This window comes from Rhodnius prolixus, unplaced genomic scaffold (genome assembly GCF_049639745.1).
Source record: "Rhodnius prolixus isolate KJV_2025 unplaced genomic scaffold, Rpr scaffold_6, whole genome shotgun sequence".
Classification (NCBI taxonomy): Eukaryota; Metazoa; Arthropoda; class Insecta; order Hemiptera; family Reduviidae; genus Rhodnius; species Rhodnius prolixus.
Window position 1 is genome coordinate 30,169,437 of NW_027411634.1, and position 24,786 is coordinate 30,194,222.

Consider the following 24,786-nt stretch of genomic DNA (forward strand, 5'->3'; position numbering starts at 1 on the left):
AAGGTAATAGTTTATGTTGTGATTCTTAATACCTACGAAATAACAGATTAGACTACCTGGTAAACAGTTTCATACAGACAGAGTTGTTAGTATATTTTCTTGACATTTTAGGCTTCACGATAGAATTGATGAGAATTATGTAACACTATCGGCAGGCTGTTGGATGTAAAGGACGACCGATAGAGAGATAATAATTTCCAGATGTAAGCTGAGCTTTACTAGGCTGCAACCTGGCAGTGTTGGAAAGCACTGGAGTTTGTAAGAAAGTACTCTTTTTTAAATAATATCTCAAAACATGCTGATTTTGAAATATCACTAAGCATTAACATTTTTAATTACCTGAATGTGAAATGTCGTTGACTTTGTCTATCGTTTGTTGAATTCTTTACAGATTTTGCTCTTTCTTTCGTTATCAACTATGATTATTTAGTTTAAATATTCGTATACTGGATGTTTTAGAGAGAAAAATGGCCATTCCCTCTCTAATCGGATTGTCTAGGAAAAATTATTAAAACTAGTGCTACGAGTTTGAATAAAAAGATAAAACAATTATTAAAGAAAGTAACATTTAAAAATAATTCGGTTGTTGAATCTTCATCAAACTGGGAATGGAAGCTACACATTTAACTCTTCTTTGTGACTAGCATTACAGATAAAAATTCATTTTATTCAAATGATCTTCCCTAGAAATCCTACCCAGCATCCACAGAAAATGTTTCAAATAAACGTTGCAGATTACCATGACTGCATTGTGTACTTCGTTGAAAGATAATCGTTGGAGCCAAATTTGTGGAAATCTAAAAATAGCTCCGGTGGAAGGATTTTGATTTTTGTCTTTGTAAGGGTCCAGATTTAATGTTTTATATTTTCAGTTTGTGAGATATTTTGTTCACTACTTACATTTTTTAAAATCACTTTTTCGGACCACAAGCCATATATTTCCGGAGAAAACTTTTCTATTTATAGTTTTTGACCAAAACTTAAAATCAGATCTTGATTTGAGATAAAAACACGGGCTGTCAGTTTTCATTTCTCGAGACATTCTTTTCATCATAGCTCCTTCAAACATGAAAAACTAAAAACATTTTAGGATACTTCAGCTGAAACGATGGCATTCTCCCTTTTCGAAGCTGTAAGAAACAAATTAAACAATTCTATCAAAAATAAAAGCATGACGTGTTGCCAAATATTTTCTGTACCACTTAACGTTGAGCCATTAATGATGTTTATAGTGATTACTTAATGGAGGGGGGAAGAAGTGATCATTTATATTGTATTTATCAGGACAATAATGACATATTTTTCCTCATAAAATCTTTATTTTGTGGAAACTGCTTCCATTAAATGGTAGCTATGTACCAAATTTTTGCCACTTGTTTTTACAATTTTAAATAAAACAAATCACATCAACCCCTTGAAAACTGTACAGAATTATAGCAAACGGGTGTTGATTTTAAATATGATTAACATACACAAATAAATATCAACAAATATATAGGATTGTGAACATTATCGATTTCATTCAGCTTTCTAAAATGATAATGGAGTAAAGCTGCTTGTTATTTGTTTTGTATTTTATTCGTGATCAACGTTTTTTAAAAAATATATACACACAGCAGTTAAGAAAGATTTAAGATCACTTTTTATATGTATTGAAGTGAATTAACAAATTTATATAAATTACTTTTTTGTTGTTTAAAAAACAATTCAAAGATTAAATATGAAACTTTATTCTAAAATCATCTTTGCTTCAAATTTAGAATAGAAAAAAATAAATTTGATATTCTAATCATGATTATAAAAAATATTTTGAATTATTATAAGTTAATTATTAAAGAGAAAAATAAATTCTTACTAGCAAATAAAGTAGAACCCTTGACCTGTTCTTTTAGCGACACTATTAATAAATCCTTTTTAAATACATTTAATTAGGCAAAACTTCAATATACATCGTAATTTCTAATATTTTGGCTTAAAATTATCCATCTATTTACAAAACACTCTTTTATCATATTTTTGGGCTATGTATAAATTTAATCAATTCTGATTTCATAAACAGCATCCCTCTAGTTAATACGTATATACTCTTAATATAAGGGCATCTTAACTAAAGAAACAAAAACGTAAATTAACAAGTATACAAAATAAAATATAAACTTTTTCAATTTTAATAAATAATAAACATAGTGCAAAATTATTTATCTGTATTTTCACATTATTAAATTAATGATAAAAAATAATAATAATAATAATAAAATAGAAAATAAACCAAAACCTCTTTTAGTTGAACAAAATTACCAATATTTTTTTTCCTTCTTCATAATTTTTGAATTTCAATTTATTGTATTTGTCAAGTAAGTCTTTGAATCATTTCAGGTGGCTCTATTTCATCAAAATATTGTTTTACAATGCAAATTTAATTTAACTGATGCAAATTCATGGGTTTGTTTTTGTTTAAATTGAGAAACACTAAGGCCCCTGAAAAGTTTTTATAAAACAGCGCTTCCACAGCAAAGGCCAGAGAAAGTCTGAATTTCAGAGTGCCAGCGAAATTTTTCTTAGGGAAGTAGCGAATTCACTCGATGATCTTTAGAACCTTTCCTATAGCGATTGTTTTTCCTGAAATTATTTTATTTTTCTTCATCATTGCTTATAAAACTAAAATTATAAAATAAGATTAATTATATTTGTGGAACAACATCTATTATGAATGTTTTAAAAACTTCTATTATTACTTCTTTCAACATTCTCTTCAATAGATCCCGTTACTGTTAAGTCTGCATGAGAGAAGTGTCATTATACTTACGAGTTAGAGGTAAATGTGTGAATGAAGTGGCAATAAAACTACTTAATCTAGATCTAATGATCAAGTGAACACTTAAATACAAAAGTATGGATGTAAAATAGTTCCTCTCCTATCTTAACAAATAGTTTTAAAAAGACAAAGTACATCCTTACCACTGTTCTTTATGTATTCGTGCTAATTAAAACATTCAACGAAATGTAATGCATAAAATCCTTCCATACTAATGAATATCTGTGTTGAATTGAAAGTTGTCACAAATTCACTATAACATATCATCTAACTCTTACACCTATCATCCTACGTTATTAGGACAGAAAATTGTTACTCCTGTTGTTAAAACGGTATAATCAAAATAACTGAATAAAAATATGACGAAGAGAAACCTTACCCTCTTCAGAGAGGTTAGGAGCACTACAGGTATTAACTTCAAATAAAGTTAATACTAGTCCTGTACAATTTGTCGTGAAATTCCTCCCGCAAGAAAAATATTGAAGTGACATTGATATACCTCACTGTTTTTCTCGTGGACAACTTAATCTCAAAAATGATTTTTAATTAATAAAATTAAATTACCTTCGTCCCTAAGTGTAAATCTTCCCATTTGAGGAAATAATTTGAACTGTTCTAAGCATATAACACCAGCGCATTCTATCCTCATAATGGCAACTTGATCCTGCTTCACAAATCGTGGTCTGGTTTTTGTCTTTTCACCAGTCTTCTTATCAATTAAGCAAATCAAGGCTTTAACTGTAACTTCTTCAGCAACACAATGTATATGCATTACTGCGGAATAACCAGCGCATATTATGCTCTTGTGTTCTAATATTACAACCTAAAAAACAAAAATTGTTTTTGAAATGTTTTTGGTTGCTTGAAATTCATGAATTTATTTTTACAAAGACAACGATCATTACTCAGAGAATAACAAGCACAACCATCTGTTAGTCTCATTTTAATGTAGTTAGTACTACTCATATTTAAAATATACTCCCGAACGCCCTAATTTTTAGACACAACATATTTAGCGTATCAATATGTTAGACATTGAAATCATAAAACATCTTTGACCACTAAACATAAATTTTTTATCAATCAATCAATAAACCTTTATTTACAATTAAATGAAAAATACAAAAAAATAAACAATAAATACTCTTAGGAAATGCATGGCGTATCGCCGTCTGCAGGAGTTGGTACATCAATTATGAAAATAAAACCGGTGATAAACAAAGAAGAGAGAGAGAGAGAAAGTATGGCAATAAGATGTAAATGAAACAGAATACAAAATTATCTATTAAAGTTATATGAGAAAATAAGGATGAATAAAAATAATAAAACTAATAAATAATTATAAATAAATTATACAGTAATCAAACATTAAAAACTAAACAATTTCTTCCCTATGGGCAGGTTGCAGAAGTGATGACAAAAATAATAATAATATATTAATCATAATAATAAAAATAATAAATTTAAAAAATTATCATGCTGCAATATAGAAAATGCGTATCAACTATAAATGAAGGAGCTGTTCACGTTTAGAGCTTGAATCCTAGATCTCCAGGCCACTTTAGTGAAATTTAGAAGTGGGTGGAATTCCAGTGAGGATAGCAACCGGACAATTTGGTAGCTAGGAATAATAGAGGCTCCCATATACCGAAGGCGAAGCTCACCCAGTGATGGACATTCGGCTAAGAAATGGAAGCGGTCTTCGCGGACCCCGGATGTACATAATGCACAAAGGCTCTTGTCCTCCTCACAATCCAACCATGGCACGCTATTCACCTTTAACAGTTCTCCCCTTAGCTTAAATAGCCACCTTAAGTCCCCTAATTTCAGATTAGTGGCAATATCTTTACCGAAATAAGCCCTAAAGTGTACCTTCACATCAGTTAGAGTTCTATATAGGAGAAAACGCTCTGTACTTCCGGCCCTTCTGATAGACTCTTCTCGACAAACATTCCGGATTTTAGCAACTAAATCTGACAGCTGTGTTTGCCAACGGTCCTGGTGTTCCAGCGAAACATCAAACTCAGCAGAGTACTTCCGCGCAAGGGCCGTCCATTTTTTTATAAGGGCAACAGTTTCATTTTTCCCACATTGGATTAAAAAGGGGATGTTCAGTCATGGAGCCAATTCTTATCTTTCAAAAACATAAGCTAGTCGTGCTATTTTGATATTTGATTTTCTACTCACTACATATTTTCTGCTTGGAGATTCATTTACAGATATTGATAACTCATTTCGAAATTATTAACATGATAATTCTTCGTCAAAAAAACATTACGATTGATAAGATAGGTAATATTAACAAGAACATGGATAGGGTTGTCTACCGAGAAAACACGTCAGTCCGAGAGCCAGTGACCTCAGATGTTCACGCGCCTAAAGTTTAAAAAGAGAAAGAAAAACTTAGTAAAATAGAAAACAAGTTTGAGAATTTGAAATCAGAACTATTAATCAACATTTTATTTAAAATACTGATATAAACAAATCCGTAGAATGAAATGAAATTGAGAGGGTAAAAATGCAAATGCAGGCATTAACAAGCAAAGGTTTAGTTTCTGGTGCTATAAAGCAGGTTTAAAAATTCAAGTGACAAGAGAAACGTTAAAACACCTAGGTAAGAAATTGGACTTAAAATCGAAATTGTACCTGAGCATCGAACACTTTTCCAGTTTTCGCAGGTGAGCTCGGATCACATAATACAAAGCCTGGGGAAACATCTTCTTCTTCAATGCCTTTCAGTTTGACTTTTATATTTTCACCTGGTCCCACGAATGTTACTTCCTCATCATCTGACCACAGCTGATCTACAACTACTGGAGTCTAAAACAATAAATTTCGAGATAAATTACTTTGTTAGAAACCGAACCCTTTTTAGTCATTCTAATCAAAAAAGGTATAATTGACTCAATTAATCCAATTTTAAAATTGCACAAATAGTTGGGACCAGTTATAATAGTTTTATCTGAAACAGCGAATTAGTTTCTGTCCAAACAGAAACAAGACATTGATCCATTTTTAGAGACTGAATCCTCATGTTAGTGTAAAGCAACTGATTTCAACTAATAATACTTCTTATTATCGCCACATTATCTGTATGAATTAAGAACGTGTTGTGGCATAACGAATGAAGGAGGCTTTGGTTCAGTGCTCGCGCAAAGTACTGATTTGCTACTGATGAGCTCAAAATATTGGAATCCCTGGGGATAATCGAGCATCATATCTTTGGAACATAACGTTCACAACTACTCACCTTCATCAATCACTCACTTCATTTATTATTTTATTGGCCAACCTAAAACTTCAGCAAATCAGCCATTTAAAAGTTTATTGTTGGAATAGATAAGAGAATGAATATTCTCTAGCATAATCATCCCAGTGAAAGGTTTCTTCGCTGAAATTCATAAGTATGCTGGGCCAAAATCGGTTTAATCGCTGGAATGGTTTTTCCATGACATTATAAAAAACTTTTACTAAAATGAAACTAAAAATTAAATATCTAAATTGTAAGATTTCTTTCTATTATAAGCTGTGATCAATCACTTTCAACATTTATATTAATTCTATCATCAATCTCTGAATAAAATTTGTATTATATTCTAGGTCCAGTCTTAACAAGATTTCCTTCAAAAATTAAAAAAAGCAGAAAAAGTTTTTCTGAGAATTGAGAATGCACACATTCATTGTGATAATGAAAAATGCTTTGACGCTGCATAAAGATTCTACACACTGACATCTTAAGGTAAAAAAATTACAGCTATTTAAGAATGGATACAAAGCAAAAATGTACGCAATAAGAAATCACTAACCCTATTGGGCATTAATATTAGAGACTGCCCTTTTTTCATCTCGCCACTTTCCACTTTGCCCATCACTACAGTACCCATATCTTTATATTTTTCAACTACTGGCATCAGAAATGGACCATCCATTTTTCTATTTAATGACGGAAGATTATCTATAAAGGTTATAAATGGGTCCCCTCTGAAACAAACAAAAAAAAATTACAAATAAATTTTATTTTTATTTTAGAAAACAATCTATAAATAATTTTCCAGAGATAACGACATATTATAAATATTTTTATAAAATTTTGTCTCATATTAATTTTTGAAACAGCCGTTGCAATGTACTCTATTTGACGGTAACAGTTTAATCTAGATCGCGTTATTCTGAGATAAGTTAGATTTTAGAAATTACTTCTGCATTTATATCCCATAAAAAAGACCTTATTATCTACAGCAGTTTCGATCACCGGTTAGTGAGATGTAGAGAGAAGTTTTATGGAAAAATTTACATTTATGGATTAATTACAGTGAAAATATAACTGAAAGAGAGCTTGAAACAAACTTTATAAACATGATAATACACTCACATCCTCGAATCCATGTACAGAAAAGAATGCGAATAATCTTAATAATTCGTAGTAAATAATTGTCTCATATATTTTCATTCAAAAGAAAAATGAATGTGGAATCTCGATGAGAAAAAGGATCTAGAGAATAAGCTGTAGATTACGACCTAACAAAAGCTGTTTGCATGACATTTGTACTTAAGTGAATAATAAAAGTTAGACAATTGATACTCAAAAGAAGTCGAATTACTGCTTTAAGACCACGGAAGTAACGCGAAAATCAAGAGAATAATATCCCTATTAAATCGTAGGATTCATGTCAGGTGCTAATTCTAAAATAGGAGGAAGCATGTCTCACTTCCAATGAAAGCCTCTAGCGTGAGTCTAAATATAAGGAAGGTTAAAAATGCTACAAACTTTAAAGCAATATCTTAAGAAAGTGTTGTTGTTCTTGGAGAAGATAAATGCTTTTAACCGCAAATTTATAAAATATCCTATTTTAAAAGGGCTATAAAACTTACCTGTACCAAGGGCAGAGTTTTTCATCTATTTGTTCCTTAAGTCCTAAACCCGTTAATCCGGAGACAGGCATAAAAGTTAAATCTTTAGCTGGATTAAATCCTAATTTCTTTAGGTAAGGCAGTATTTTGTCTCGGCATTCGTTGTACCTATCTTCTGACCACTGAACTGTAGGATCATCCATTTTGTTAATAAGCACAACCATATGTTTTACTCCAGCTGTTTTCGCTAACATCGCATGTTCCCTTGTTTGACCTCCTCGATCAAATCCTGTTTCGAATTCTCCTTTACGCGCTGATATTACCTAATAAAATGAGTAATTAATAATTTTGGGAAACAGTTATATTATAAAATGGAAATATAGTTCTTCTCCTTCTTAAAAAGAAAATAATGTTATACATACAAGCACAGCTAAATCAGCCTGGGCAGCCCCTCCTATCATATTTGGAACAAAACTTTTGTGTCCGGGTGCGTCCAAAATAGTAAAATGTTTTTTGTCCGTTTCAAAGTATGCGCGGCCCACCTCTACAGTTTTACCTTTTTCTCTTTCTAAAAATGAATGAAATTTGGGCAATAAAAAATTAGAAAAATCAACAGTAATTTAATAATAAACCAAAAGATTTGACTTCGACAATACACGAAAAATAAGTTCTGTTTCATTTGCTCCTTTATATAAAGATTGAAACCATAAATTCACCAATATCAGTACACATAATTCATATTAATTATCTTGCAACAAACTTTTGTCGACTAAAAGAAAGTGTACGACCGTTAAGAATATGCATAATCATGACTTAAATAGTAATAACCTATTTAAGTGGATAGTTTTATGGAAAGGAAAATTGTGAAATCTCTCCTGATAAATTCTAACTTCCGTATTAGTACAGAATAGCTTTACAACTCGCCAGCGTATTCCCCGAAAACTTTGAATGTATTTTCCTGTTCCACTAAGTTCTGAAAGACGCTCAAAGTGTTGTTAAAATGACAAATTAAAGACCGAGTACTAAATTACTTATTTTCTCTCTGCGTCCGATTCCTTCAATCTTTGGACAGCCCCTTAAAGGCAGGATTGAGCCACAGACTCCTGGATGCTTCTACGACTGCTACGAATCCATTTCGTTCAAACTTAGACCTCTATTTCGAATGCATATTTTCAAATAACATTGTATGAGAAATTTAAAACTTTAGTTATGACAATTCTTTTATATAGTACATTTTGTAATTTTCTTCTCAAGGATTTTGGAAAGGTGTTATCACTAGCACAAATGTAAATAATTTCAAAGGGTTACTGAAGGAGTTATTTTCCATTCGCAGCGTAATTTTTTTGTAAAGATCATTCAGGTTTTATTTGTAATTATTCGTCTTCAAATTTTCAAATAATACAAATTTAGTTCTTTTCAAATTTCACAATTTTCATAATACGTTAAAAAAAATGACATTAATCAATGAATGTTTTATGTTGAGGAGGATGACCAGGAATGTAGCCTAAAAAAGATTTGTATCTATTCAAACTACCATGCCGTGATGAAGGCAATAAATTGTCCGGTTCATTCAAAATTGTTAAAAATACAAATTTGAAAGTTGTTTTTGAAATCTGGGATTAAATTTATGAAGATTGCTCTTCTAGTGTGGGGCTCAGCCATAATTGGAAATAAATTCGTTAACCAATTCAGACAAGTCTCTTCCTTTAATTGACACTGAGCCTGTTGTAAAAACACATTTCCAAGAATGGGCGGTTTTCTACTTTATGGATGATTTGTACAGGTATATTTGTATGGCAACCTTAAATGATGATTAAGTATTAAGACGAAAAAGCCTTCTTATCTCAGAGCTTATTGGGCATGAATAGACTAGATTCAAGATCATAGTCAGGTTGAACGACGGAGAAAAATAGGCTTATTTCCTACCTAGATTATTATCCTCTTTGGGTACTTCAAGAGGAGAAAAACTAATTAAATTGTATTTCTATTCCAAGTTGTCGGCTGGTAAAGATTTGACACAAGAATTTTAACTATAAAAACCACAATGTTTGACCACATTTGTACAAATATGCATTAATGTCCTTAAAATGGATATAACATTCCTCCTGTACATTGATTAATAAAATTTGGTTATTATTATGTCCAAAAATATTTCTCCTGTACACATTCTGACAAGAAAACGTCTTAGTAATTTTTAATCAAGATAAACAAACTTAGCCCTGAAAATTATTTAAAATCTTCCAATTTAAAGTTACAAAATAATACAATTTTCTAGCAACACGAGTCATATGATTTTTTTATTCAGATAATTTTTCATAACAAAAGTCATGTGATACATTCACATGATTTTTTTTTTATTACTAATTTTCAAGGAAAATAAATCTTCTATTGGAACATCATTACTGCAGAAGAAAAGATTTTAAATTACGACTGGTTCAGCAACATTGTTGAATATTTTATTAAAAAAAAAAAAAAATCCTCTTTCGGAACTAAGTACAGTTCACCTCAGTTCTCAAGCGAGAACTGTATACTGCAGGAAAATGGTAAATTACATACTAATGAAATATTACTTATTAATGCTACAAAAGAGTTGAATTTAATTTCATTCAAACGTTTTAATAAATTTCAACAAAATTTAAATGTGATTCTCATTTTTGCATATACTAAATAAATAATGAAAGGAATAATTACTATTTCTGAAATGAGAAAATGTCTGCTGAAAATATGACTTCATTGTAACACAATTTTCCTTTTATGATTATTTGTCTAACTGAATTCTTGATGCGGAGTTCTTGGTCATAAGAAGAAATTTAAAAGTAGATGGAGATAATAAACTTTACTTTGAAATATTGGTGAGAATTCGAGAAAAAAAAAATTGTTAAACTCTAGATAAACCCAGATTTAAAATTTAACGTGGGATAATCCAAATGGTTTCTTTACTTATGAGACCAAGCAAAAGCAAAAATTACCGAGTAAGACTAACTGATTATTAAATTCCATATTTTACAAGAAAGCTTACCTTCTTGATTTGTATCAAGAGCCCAGGATAAGTACCATGACTCCCTGCTTCTTTCCTTAGCTTCTCTTTCATATTTCTCTAATGTTCTTTTATCCACCATCCCAGTCAGTGCCATTATTTGTCCTCCAATTGTTGATTTCCCAGCGTCTAACGATAAAAAAATAATTTGTGAAATATTCTTACTATCTTTTATAAACAAATGTACATAGGAATTCATTATTAATTAAGAACTAACTACTTTTGTGCCTAGTCATTTTAAGAACATACAATGTTATTGATACTAACTGATATTTATTACTTTATATATTTATCTCTTTTTAGATGCGGTTAAACTTTCTATTTTCAAAATATCAACACAAATTATTAAATTTACTTATTGTTCCTACGAAAAGAACACGGAACTCTTACGAAAAAAAGGGAGGCTGTAAAAATTAATGTTCAGAGTTGGATTATCGATAGAGGTCCGCGAGATTGGAAGACAATGATTACGGAGTGAATGAGGAAGAAATCACAAGTCAGATTCACATTTTCTGGCACATTTCAGTTAAAAATATCAGACGAAAGTTAACCAAAAAGGTGTTAACAGTGGGGCAACTACCCTTTCGAAGAGAAGGATGATCTGGTCATGGACTGTGGTACCTGGCAATCAGAGGGTGGTGGTGGTGACCTGCTGAGATCCAGAATATGAGACTGCATGTGCAGAGACGATTGGACGGATTTGAAATGATGCAGGCCAGATAAAGCAAAGAACTGAGGTATTAGTTATCATTATCGCATTACTCTAATTAATGAATTAACTACTCTAATTGGTATAATTAGTATCAATAATTTTTAAATATCAGTATCTGTGTATTTTCATAATTGATGTGAATTGTAAAACGAAATAGCGATAACATAATGAACAAAAAGAGTTCCTTCTGATTTGCTTTATGAACGTTTGAATTTAACAAGCACACGAAACTAAATTAAAGATATGCATCTTCAAGTAATTTTCTCGAATTCTTCGTACTTCAATAAATAGTCCTAGAGCAATAATACTTTGTTAAAACATTGTTCCAGCCTAATTTAGTACTTCAAAAAATAATCTTACAATTCTATAAAATAATTTCTTTAGTTTTTAATTGTTAGAGCAAGAATTATACTTCTGAGAGCACTGATACTCTCATTGAGTAACTACCACTTAAACAAAAACCCTAATCCTTGTCACTTCATTCAAACAAAAAAGAAAACTTCAGTTATTATTTTATATTTTCAAATTAATTGTAGGTTATATCAAATTTTATAGTTACATAATTAATTAACAAGATAAAACCATTTTTCATTTTTAATTAGATTTTATTTCATTTTAACTTGATAAACACGAAATCGAAAAAATTACTAAGAGGCAAAACAGATGAGAAATTAAAAGTCATCTTTAAAAGAAAAATTAAATAAATATTAAACTTTTTTGTTTTGTCACTGCGAGAGTATAATTAAATTAAATTCCAATAATGTTAGTAACTTAATGGGAAATCATGCTGAAGGAATAGCATAGAGTGACAAAACCAAACAAAAAACTTGTTAGAAGTGCATTTTCAAAAATACGAAAATGCATTTTCTTTATGCACAGGTTGAATGCTGCAGTAAGTAAATTAAGAAGCACTGGAAAAACAAAATTCAAGAAAATAATCTTAAAAAACAAAACAAAACAAAAAAAATCTGATTGTTTTTAGAGGGCTCACGTACCGACGTGGCCAATAATCACAACGTTAACGTGTTCTTTTTTGGATCTTGTTTCCTCTGGCCTCACTGGCTTCTTTTTTGGTTTCACGACAACCTCTTCCTCCCCATCTTCTTCCTCATCATCCAGATCTTCATCGTCTGGAGTAAGCAATGTCGGCGGATCGGAATATTCAGCTACTGCTTCCCAGGAATCAGCAGGCACTCCACTTTCTGATTCTTCACATCCCTCTCCATCGTGGCCGGCTACAGTGCTTCCCCCACCTGCGGTCACGCCTGAAAACAAAATACTTTTCATGTAAATCATTTTAATATATATATATAACGAAATAAAATAAATTATTGCTATTCATGGTTTTAGGTGCAAGTTTATGTCGTTGATTAAATACATATCCGATCAAGTGGCAATCACAATGGTGTTCTGAAATAGCTTTGGCAGTTAAATAATCATATTTACTTGAGAAGTAAACTTAAAAGTAGTGAAATTGGTAAGGTCATAGGATCATAATAAGCAGTTTTTTTTTGCTTTTATTTTGAAGGTCACAGTATTTTGGAATGAATTAGCACCTAAAGATTTCAGACATCCCTAAACTAAACTAAAGAACTTGATGGGCTTTATCCAAAAACGATACGAGTTTTGGAGAATACGTTAGCAAATAATTATTTAATACTAATAAGGTGCAGACTTTAGAAACGAACACCTCGAATTAACTTTAATTTGCACTTACTGAGTAAGAGTTAGAGATATAGGTGTAAAAAGAATTTTCCGATATGTTGGTTAAACGATTGTAGTAGTCTAAGAAGTAAATATAGTGGCAGAATGAATGAGTGAGAAACACGGGCTGCTCAAGCTTTGCAGTTATAGAAACGATAAGTACTTCATAAGATTCAAAGAGCACTAAGGACAACTATCATTTTAGAAAATCTAAGGAAGTAGTGCTGAAGCTGTATCACTTAATATAGGAATACCTAACTAAAAAATGAATGAATTATACTACTCACATGGACAGAATAATAAAAATCCAATATTCTTGTCAATATTCTAGAAACGCTTAACTTTTTGTAAGATTTTTTTTTGTACGCTTTGGATTTGTTTTGTTGGATATAGATATTAAAAAATCCTATGAATAAAGTGCCAAAATGTATGGATGTGTCCAAATCATCAGTGGCTCTTCATCAGAGATGTATTTTGCTAGGTAAGGATGGTGCGAATATAATTGAATTTAATATCTTGCTTTTCTGGGAGTAAATCTAAATAAATTCAATTTTCCATAATATTATCAAAAATTACTTCAATATGGTTCCTTCAAACTCTGTAATCTTTAAGTTTATCGATGCTACGAACAAAATAATCCCGAACTAATAATGTGCAATTCAGGTCTCTTATGGCATTAGTTTATCTTCTCAACTCTTCTGAGTTTTTCCAACAATTAGTCATACTTCTCAAGAGAAGCACGGAGTGAAGTATCTTTTTCCATCTTTATTTTATGTCTGCCTATTTATACAAACCAGTTCCCATACAGATCCTAACAACTAATCACCAATGCTTACATAGTTTTTAGTTTTTGAAAAACATCTATGGTTCAGTTACTTTTGTAGCTCAAAATATTTTTGAGAATCCATATAGCTGATGTTAGTTATTTCATCTATGGGAGATGCAGTGATAAACACACACACACAAGAAACGGTTTTTCCTAAATTTATCTAGGTTTTGTTTTTCTACTGCAATGCCTATCTATTATATCGCATCGATTTTTTTTTATTATTTTATTTATTTATTATTTATTATGCATTTATTACATTTTTGGAATTCCCCATTATCTAAAATACGTATTACAGATGTAATTTTTTCCCCATACTACATTATGACAAACCATAGTTTCAAATGGAGAAGATCTTCTTTCTTAAGTATACTAAGCTCCTTTAACAACCCCAAAAGAATTAACAACATAATAGTATAACTATATTGATTGAAAACTACCAATAATATAATAATTCAAATCAAAACATAACCCAACTTTGCAAGTGTTTAAAACTATCTGTAACTTTGTATAATTTATCTCATAAAAAATACGCGACCATTTACACTTCTTATAAAAAGTAAAAACTTTGGCAAGTTATTAATCTAAATTCTGTGTTACATTGAAAAAATGAATATCCTAATAAAATTTAAACATATAAAAAATACTAAAAAAACAAACATGCTTCCTCATCTAGTTTTTTGTAATGACTCAGACTACATCAGATTGTGTAGATTTTTTATTGGAAAAGATAGTATTAGCTGCTACTTATATCTAAAAGCAATTGTAATTCTACACCTTTAATTTATCGTCATTTACAACTTCAGAGAACACGATGTCTGCTGAGCATTAAAAGTATAAATAAGCACATGCATTTTGCATTACATAAGAAAAAGTGCAACATTTGGTAGAAAGAAACTCAGTATTTAGAAATTCGATTTTATATATTAAAAATTGTTTTTTACCAGAATTATTAATTATTTTTTCTAAAAATTCATAAATATATAAAAAACAGAATTGGATCCATGTGGAACAGGCATAAAAATTGCTTTAGCAGTTTTAATCATTTAATATTAATTAAAAAAAATACGTCTTAACGTTCTAATGTTAAGACAGAAGCTGAAAAGTTAAGTCAAATAAACTCAGAACTTAGGAGAGAATTAATTCGAAAATAAACATAAATTATGGATACAGTAAATTTAGGATATGACCTAACCTCTATGCTAGAAATTTTAATAAAACTAGAATGTACAAACCATTTGTGACTGGAGATTCGCTTTCTACTGGTGAATCTGTTTTGTTTTCCTCTTGTGGAGGTGAATACGAAAAAGAAGGCACAAATTCAGCTGCATTTACATTCAACGTGGAAAACTTGGTAGACACATCTTTTGATTCTACAGTTTCAGGGGTACCGACATCTGCCTGCTGCTCCCACGAATCTGGGGCCGCATTATTGGACATTTTACTAAAGTATACTAAATGTTGTTAATATAAAGCACTAAAAAAAAACAAATTTCACTATCACTTAACAGTCCCCTCGTGTTAACTAAACTGATTACTTTGTCTGACCGGAAGACAACAAGTCAGCACCTATAGAACATATGTCACAATAAATCGTGCTGCAAATAATAAATATATAAATGAAAATAATCTTTTTTGACTAATAAAATTCTTAAATAATTAAATTCGCAAACAATATTGCAGTAATTAATTATCTATATATATTTGTATATAATTTTTTATATTTTATTATTTACTATGTCATATTTGAGTACATTATTTCCACTCATTCAATTGTAATCAAGTAGTACTTTTAATAATTATTAATGTGTAACCACAGAAAAAAAAGATACATTCAAAAATAAGGAATGAACCATTAAAACAATTCTTTTTGGTAATGGAGCATTAGTGTTTTTTCTCATTTAAGAATGCTAAATCGTAATTTATAAAGGTACTGCAGTAGAAAAAGACGATTACTTCAAAAATGGAGCAATAATTACTTTCATAAATTATAAGAATAAAACCTTATGGGAAGTAAACTTCTATTTTACTAACATCCACTATGATTGGACGAGGTCCTAAAGTTGGCAATAAACGAGGAGAGCTATTGGCTGAGAATGTGTATTTCTCTAGAACATTCTAGTAGGGACAGGCATCAGTAGGAAAAGTTTAATTATTCTTGTGTCTTGGTTTTAGTTTAGTGTTTGCAAGTATTATGTCTTTCTCGTTTCGAGATAGGCCTACTCTTAGAGATAGACTGAGGGGAAAGTCTGGAGATGAAATTATGGAAGAATTAAAGCAGTCTCTTGACCAAGATAGGAAGAAATTCTTCGAATCGCGCCCGAATTGGAAACAATCGCCGGCAAGTTCAGCATTCTCAAAAGTAAGTAATGTTAATTTCAATAAAAATTGTCATCTTGAAGTATTTGGAATAGTGATTTTCCAAAATTGTTTGTAGATGATATGGGATGATTTCATGTATAAAACATTTTTAATATTAACTGTTTACTGATAAAGATGTCTGTGATAACAGAAACAGGTCTCTAACCAGGTAACCTTTCTTCCCAGTAAGGAGGGAAATAATTAATTTTTCTTATTGTCTGGACATTTTTTGTTTTTCTATTTTTAGTTTAATATTTTGGCTATTGTAAGGTTGATAACCTTCGAATGCCAATTGTCAGTTGTTGAAGCGATATTAATGTAATTTTATACTTAACGTAATTTTGCATTTATTTAGGAATGAGGGTCAAAATTTGATAAAAATTAAGGGAAAGTTGAAGACAACTTTTTCCTGCAATAATTATGCTTTCGTCGATTTTCTTTGGAAGGAGTCTTGAAATTGCTTCTGTTATCACATGATTTTTTTTTTAAATTAATTTTTTTAAAGCACTATTTAAAACTGTGTAGTGAAATGACGAGTTATTTGTTCATGCTTACAGAAATAGAAATCTGAATCTGACTTTTGGATCGCTTTTTGTGTATATAAAAGAAAAAAAAAACTTGCTTTTCTTTTTAGCATAAAAAGTAAACAGTCATGTTATTGCGTCGTGCCCTTTTTGTGTTTACAAAAAATAAGCTGGTTGTACGTTATTGGTGAGTCTATACTGAATCTTGAATTTTATAAACAATTCCCATTCCTATTAATTACTTTAAAAAAGAATTAATAATGCTTAAACGCTATTAATGTAACGTGATATATCCTAACTGATCTTTATAACTTTGGTACGGGGGTGAAAACGTTGGTTGAAGTCAAGGCTGTGCTTGTGTCTAATTATAGCTAACTTGACACATTTAGTGTACGGTTTTACTGTCCCCACTTATTTTGTCTTTTTGAATATGCCGTCTCATGATGTGTATCTTCTTTTTCCAGTGCACTAAAATGTGGATATATGCAATATTAGAAAGGAAGCTACTTATTAAGTCAAGTCATTTATGTTTATACCAAATTGAGGTCGTTTTCTAACAAGCTTTAATTGTATTATGGCATTTTTTCAGACCAAATAAAATGCCCCCATTTTTTTTTTTTTATAAAAAGCTACTTTGTTTCATTTTCATTTTATTGATTTATGATTTATTTGATTAAGTTTTTTCTTTTGAAATACTTCACTGTACATTGTAAAGATCACGTATATGAGATGGTGTTGAACGAATTAATTTATTTATTGTTAGGGGTAGAAGGTGTTGCTTAATGAGAAAAACATCTAACCTTTGCTACTATTTCATCATTTTTAATTCGATATAAGCCAATTAATAATCAAAATGGATAAGGTATAGAAGCTTATAGATGAACAACTTCAATTTTTTATTATGAATGAATGTGTAATTTCTTTTTAAAGTATGAATTTATGAAATTATTTTAATCTAATTCTGAACTGATTTTTCTCAAGATTTATTTCTTCAGCAACCATATCTTTTCCTAAATAGGCTAGTGAGAACTTTGCCATTAGGATTAAGCAAGAATGATAGAAATTCCACATAAAATGTTCCATGCTTTAGTCAAAAAAAAATAATGGTTTTCCATAATGCACAGAATTAAGAATGTTGATTTATATCTAATGGTTTATACTCTTCAATTCTTCCTTTACTTTTTAAAAAAATTTGGAAATGACTAGCATACTAGCATTATAAAGAAGCTATTTCTGTAATATTAGCACTGTACGATTTCACGTAACTTTGATTTGGTGGAGCGATTTTATTCATCTTATCATCATAAGTGTCGATTCAAATAGGATTCGGATGTTCATCCTATTTGAGATGGAATCTTCAAGTTTATGTGGAGAAAAGTAAACTTTTCATTAAAAACTTAAGCTTTTGTCTGCTGACGCTACACCATAAATTAAAACAAAACAAAAAAATCATGATAAAACGTATTTAAGTCAGACTGGGAATCAAGCTCAGTGTCTGTATTGTACCACAATACTTCTGTTGTTTAACTTAAACCGAACATTATTGCCCCATAATTTACAAACTGCAGTAGATAAAACTATTCCTTTCAAGCTTCGATTGTATATTCATTATTCATTTAATTGCGATTCTCAAATCTGCCAGTCTTGTAGAATTTATGCCCAATTTACAGTTTTATTTGTTTTTGTGTGAAATCGATTAAAAATTAGTTGAAAACCCGACTTATTTTTTAGTCAAAATTTAAATTATTGTAAAATCCTGATTTATTTAAGAATGAACAAAATATGAACAGGTTCTGCAAGATTTCAAAATTTTGCAATATAGGGTGTGGCGACTGATCTGTTTTTTGCAATATGGCTTTAGAAAGTGTTTCGGGAAAGGCAGCTAATTTGAAGAAATTTGTTTTATTCCTATATAACAAATTATAAGTACCTAGTGATTTATAGTGCTAAATAGAGGCAGCAATTTGGATGTAATTTATTTAGAAATACTCGCTTTTTGTTTTTGTTAATTCGTTTGATTTGTTTTGTAACGATGACTAAATTACGGAAAGGTATTTAAAAATGAAAAATCTTTGTAAATACATAAAGTTACTATCACATTAATGAATGAAGTCATCTCTCCGAGAAATTAATGTGTGTATTCATCTATGCTAGCTAATCCATAATGATAGGAGGATACTGGTTAGACGTGAAAAATGGCAGTAAAATGACATTTTACAAAAATGGTATTTTTTTTTCTTATAAGCTAGGCTAAAAAAAAAAATCATATTTTTTAATTTGCTAATTTTACTTTTTGCCCTCTTTTTTTTAAATTTACAAATTTCTAAGTATTTTTTTAAACTTCGATTTTTTTTAAAGCCTTAGTTATCTCAAGGAATTTTTTGAGGAATACCTACATATCAGTATCGTACATTACTTTAAATAAAGGAGTTTATCAAGTTTTTTGAAATTAGTCGTCTTAACCTAAAAACCAATTCTGCGAGCTCGTATTTTAACAGGCTCTTGCCTTGTATAGCTAATCTAATATATTTCTTTTACCACAGTTTCATTTTTTAAGTATTATTATTTTAATTAGATATGTATTCCTATAGGTGACTAATAACAAATTATATTTTTCCAGCCCCCCTTAAAAGTTGCATTACTGCTGGTTGGCAAGGTCACTCTAGAGTAGGAATCAGTTTCTCGTTAGTTAGTAAATCCATAACGTGGTGGACTGCACCTATCATCTTCGTTTAAGTGTTCTTATTAGAAAATTTAAATTTGTAAATTAAAGATAACTTATTGCCTCCAATAATGTGAGTAATTGATCTTTTTTGTTATTTTGTGTATAACATAGTTTGCTACGGAGTAAATTAGTATAACTTTTGTGATAAAGATAGGTTACCTTTCATTTGCATGTTCAACGTTTATCAAAAGTAAATTGCTGTTATACTTTTTTATTTAGTTATTTATTTTTAAATTTTGTTCCGTTTATTATGAAATAGGTTATTTTGTTACAGATTTTTGAATTGCAATTATTTTAATTTTGTTTTGTACTTAAAAAACTCGAAGGGTATTATTTTTAGAAAAAATAAAAATTCCTTTGCTTCTTCTATAAGAGTGCATCAAAGCTAGTCAATTGTGCCCGTTAATTTGAGAGGTTATTATCTTAAAATCTTGGGATATTTTCTAGTCTAAGAGTAAAAAAGTCAAGTTGTGTATTGATAAGTTAAAAGCTTCTTTCTTTTCTTTTTTAATTTTCTTTCAATTACGGAAATTGATTTTCTTGATATTGGTCAAGGCCGTTTGTTTATGTGCATCAATAATTGTTTTTACCTTGGTGAATTAATATAATTATTAGTAATCCTGCATAAAACTGCAAAATTAGTCAGTTGCATTTTTTACCTTAAAGAATTTTGGTATAGAATTAGTAACGTATGAAATCTTTGGTTCTAATTATTACAGCGGATGCTGTAATAAACATTTTGTATCGTGATTACTTTCTTTACTCTAAATTAGTCATTACAGTTAATAAAGAATTGATTCATTCACTTATTCTGGAAGCTTCATTCATTCACACCTACTTCCATCTTAAGTTGTGAGATAATCTGTACTTATTTCGATTTAATTGGAATTAATTTATAATACAAGTTTTTTTTAAGGCCAATGATCGGAGAAAGCTTTTGGAAACCAATTTTTTTTGTATTATGTACATGGATCGGGTACCATTTTTTAAATAAAATCACTTCATTGGGCACTTCAAGATGTAGAAAAACCTGTTACTTTCGTCAGATCAAAGCCTACATCCGTGTAGTAAAGGTGTAAAATAAATATATGGTTTTCTGTGCCCTTTTTGAGTAGTTCTTAAGAAGTCGTATCAAGGTTTTAAATTGTAGTTTTCCGGTTGTATTTAAGCCCTCTTTAGTCCGAAACAATACGAAGTCATTTTAATTATTGCTTTATTTACTCCCTGCTCGTCTGACGTTCGTCGCTTAAGGAAAGAATTTAATGACAAGTTAGTCTCTATTGGTATTGTGCAAAGGCCACACTTTTATATTAATGTCAAGATGCTATCCATTTTTATGTGGATGTTCTAGGTAGGGTACTACAACTTCCCTTCTTAGGAGTATAATAGAACTTCCCTTTATCTCGAGGATAAAAAATTAAAAGGTTTGCTAATTAAATTTACACGCTTATAATGATGTTTATGAAGTATTTCTGCAAACTTAACAACTATAAATTATAAGTGACTCTTAAAAACCCTGGATCGGATGCTAATGATCTAAATGGTTTCGTATCGTGATTTACTGGTTGGGCGAGAGTGCAGTAGTAGGTAAGGAATTGTATAATAAATACATAAATGTGATGTACATTATGTAGAAAGAATTTAGGTATTGCCTCCGTCCCCGAAGTCTAACCCCTACAAAAATGTAGCCCTATAAAAATTATGTAATAAGGCAAACGTGAATTTCATCTAATTAGTATTAACACTTATATATTATTCAAAAAGCTTGGTGGTACCCTTTCTCTAATGTTAAAATTCTGCTTAAATAATCACTGCATCTATTTCCTTTTGAACGTAATTCATTTGCTTTGGAATTTATTATTTGCAGGGTTTCCCGTTTGATGATGATATAATGCCTGGAAAGTCTAATTTACAAGATCATTTAGACGATATTGCTCAGAGGCATCCAGAATTTGCACAACAATTGAGGGATTGGCCAGACTTGGATAGGAGTGAAGAAAGGTTTGAAAAACAAAGAGAAGAAGAAGAAAAACGTGAAGAACCGGGCCCATTAAGAAGTGGTAATCTGCGAAACACTGTACCAGATATGCAGTCTTCTTCACAAGCCCACGATGAAACTGATCGTGGTCAGAGATCACAGTCTGCACCACCAGAATCTAAACATGGACCTGGACAATTTGTATCCAAAGTGGATATATCTGGTAAAGATGATAAACAAAATGCAACAACTTCCAGTCAAGAATCATCTCAACAGAAAGTATTTCATATACCTATATATGTTGAAGGAAGAGATGAACCACTGTTACCAAAAGAGGCAACGGATGCAACTATTCTTACACCCAAACAAAATAGAAAAACCTCAAATAGGATACCAGTGCATGAGGCCCAGCAACCCAAAGAACCTCCAGTTCAAAAACAGACTGTCCAAAACCAGAAAAGCGCTCCTCAGGCTACGCAACCTCCGCCACCTCCACCGCCACCACCCCCGCCACAGCAAGCGCCAGAGCAGTCGTTTGTAAAAGATCCTCTTTCCCAGGTAGCTGCTGTACTTAAAGAAGTCACTTTACTAAAAGAAAGAGTAGATGCTTACAATGGAAATTCAAAAAGCGACAAAGAATATATGTATTTGGATGAGATGTTAACTAGAAATTTGCTCAAGCTGGATAACATCGACACAGAAGGAAAGGAGGAAGTTCGAACAGCTAGGAAAGAAGTAATTAAACGGATCCAAGAGTGCATCACAAAGCTGGAAATGGCTCCTGCTACGAATTGTGCAGGTTCAGAATCTAAGGATTCAAATGCAAAATGTCCATCGTCTGATCCAAGTCCAACTTTAAGTGATACGCAACAACAGCAGCAAGAACAAATGGAAGTGCCTGAAAATGAAACATCAACTTAATTTTAATCGTAATAGAATATTTGCAAATAGGACATTGTTTTTATTTTTTCGGTGGTTATTTTTTATTTATATTTGTTTTTCATATTTATGGCCTACTTAATAAAAAGTTAGTTGACCTTTTGGTTAAAAAATAAATCTTTAAAGTGTGTATTTTATGCTATTGCGCAAAAAAACGTACGAAAGCATAGCTCTAAGTTGAAAAATACACATGTTCACAGCTGCTAAAGCTTGCTCATTTTTTCCGTTTACTAGTAGCGCATAATTTCAAGTATGATGCTTTTCTAAACATTTAAGCTGTAAACATTAGTTTGCTTTTATCAAATTTGTTATTTAGCAGTACGATCTTCAATTATTAGATTAAATGTAATCAGATAGACGCAAGTGGTTACCAAAACATTCTACAAAATTATTTTTCAAAATTTTTAATACTAAATTTTATTAAAATTTATATAATTGCATCTGCATTTTTTGCCAAAACTTATCTTTTATTGTCTGTATATGTATGCATATATATGTGTGTATATTATGTATGTATGTATGTACATATTAAGAATGGAAGTGCGTATTTGTGCATAAACCACAAAAAAAGGATAAATTGTTTTAAAGATAATGTGTGCATGTGATTAAGAAGTTCCATTATTGTCTTATTTGGAATTTTTATTTGTACAAAAAGCAAGTTGACATATTATTTTAAAAATATTTTTTAACAGTGTTCCTTTATTTAACAGTACTAAAATTCATTTCTATTTATTTATTAAAATTGTATTAGCTTTTGTACAAACTAGTAAAACTGTACCCTACGAAAGCGGTTGATACGACAAATTAGGTATATAAAATAGGTATATTATATAAAAATCCAAATTTAAAAAATGAATATCTAGTCTCCCCTTATTAGGGAAGAGTTTTTGTAAAAGTTAAAGGAATGTATTAAAAAAATTTCGGTGACGTAATTTAAATCTGCATTGTAGCAATAATCCGATTTTTATGTTTTTTATTTATGTTATCTTTAATTTTTTAGGATAATTATAATTTTTTTTCAAGATAGTGGAAATTTAAAATTTATTTTATAAAATTTTATTATTACTTATTTAAGATTAATTGAATTGTCGAATAAACATTGTAAAAAAATTGGTTTTTTAATTTTTATTATTTAATTTCCTTTTTAATGATGTTTACAGTATTTCTTTCATTTGAATTACTTTTTCTTTACTTTATTTTTAACAACTATAGTTCCTAACAATATATTAGAAAGTAAAAATTAGAGTTAATTTTTTTTTTTGTATTACAAAAATTCTGTTTTGGGAGTGAGCATTATCCTGAAAATCTTTTTAGGACGCTCTCATGGAATCTCTTACTTTTCCCCCAACTTTTAACTTAAAATTTTGACTTTTGAAACAGGTAAATTATCAGAAACAATACTCAACTTGGGAAGCTGATACTTTTAATACATTCATTGTTAATAAAGTATTTTTGAAGCTTTGAGTAAGGAAAAATGTCTTAACAATGTTTGCTAATAAATTCAAAGGTTAAAGGTGTTTTTACTTTGTTTTAATTAAAAAAAAAATAAAAATAAAAATCACACTATTGGTTAAAGACAAAAATTATGTACAAGATGTGCGTGAATAAATTTGTATATATGTTATTGTCAAGTATAGCTCGACTGCATTTAAACCCTGTCTTGCTGCTAGATTGAAAATTCAATAATAATAATAAAAATTGATCGTTGATTTAAAAGAATTTTTAATGTAAGTCAAATGTGACAGACAAAAAACAAATTTAAAATAGTTCTTGAACAAAGGAGTCTTAAAAGATCTAATTTGTTTGACTGGGTTAAAATATTATGTAGTCCATTAACAAATGAATAGTTTCTATTATCAGTAATGTTATTGTGTTCGTATGTGCTGACCTGACCGGTTGTTCGTATCTCCGAACGGAACTTTTAACAGAGAACGAAAAATACCAAAATTATAGATTCAAAGAATCCCTTTACCTTTCTCTACTCATTCTCGCTGCCTTTTCATTTTTTTTTAGGGTTGTTCGAGGTCTTACTCATGTTACTTCAAAAAGTATTGTACTTTGTCAGATCAGAAACGTAAGAATGGCTCAGAATTCTCAGAATATCACTGATTTCACTTACATTACTTACTCGATTAGATCCTAATGTAACAGGGCGACCAAAATCTCACAACAGGAAGAAAAACTACTGAAAGGATTTTCATTTTTAGTTTTACGAAAATAATTTTCTTTATACTTAGTTTAATTTTAATTGTATAATTTTCTAATAAGTATTCTTGTTCACACTATAGCAAGTATTTCTGAAAATATAGTAGCT

At 30.2% G+C, this 24,786-nt stretch overlaps 2 protein-coding genes across 3 annotated transcripts; one reads left to right on the top strand and one right to left on the bottom strand.

Annotated features, from left to right (window-relative positions):
* Nucleotides 1–1,299: 1,299 nt before the first annotated feature.
* Nucleotides 1,300–15,522, bottom strand: eRF3 (eukaryotic translation release factor 3). Its single transcript, XM_074141574.1, has 9 exons — nt 15,181–15,522; nt 12,411–12,680; nt 10,686–10,832; nt 8,089–8,234; nt 7,688–7,989; nt 6,622–6,796; nt 5,462–5,635; nt 3,380–3,638; nt 1,300–2,619 (listed from the first exon to the last, which is right to left on the bottom strand). Exons 1-9 carry the CDS (start codon nt 15,383–15,385, stop codon nt 2,576–2,578), a joined length of 1,722 nt encoding a protein of 573 aa, XP_073997675.1. The 5' UTR covers nt 15,386–15,522; the 3' UTR covers nt 1,300–2,575.
* On the top strand, nt 10,058–23,469 carry stv (BAG domain-containing protein starvin). 2 transcript variants are annotated; one of them, XM_074141576.1, is made up of 5 exons: nt 10,058–10,209; nt 11,007–11,440; nt 12,766–12,892; nt 16,121–16,307; nt 21,423–23,469. In XM_074141576.1, exons 4-5 carry the CDS (start codon nt 16,140–16,142, stop codon nt 22,452–22,454), a joined length of 1,200 nt encoding a protein of 399 aa, XP_073997677.1. In that variant the 5' UTR covers nt 10,058–10,209; nt 11,007–11,440; nt 12,766–12,892; nt 16,121–16,139; the 3' UTR covers nt 22,455–23,469. The 2 variants fall into 2 exon arrangements, with proteins under 2 accessions (XP_073997677.1, XP_073997676.1); XM_074141575.1 differs by lacking the exons at nt 10,058–10,209; nt 11,007–11,440; nt 12,766–12,892 and adding an exon at nt 13,530–13,600.
* Nucleotides 23,470–24,786: the final 1,317 nt, after the last annotated feature.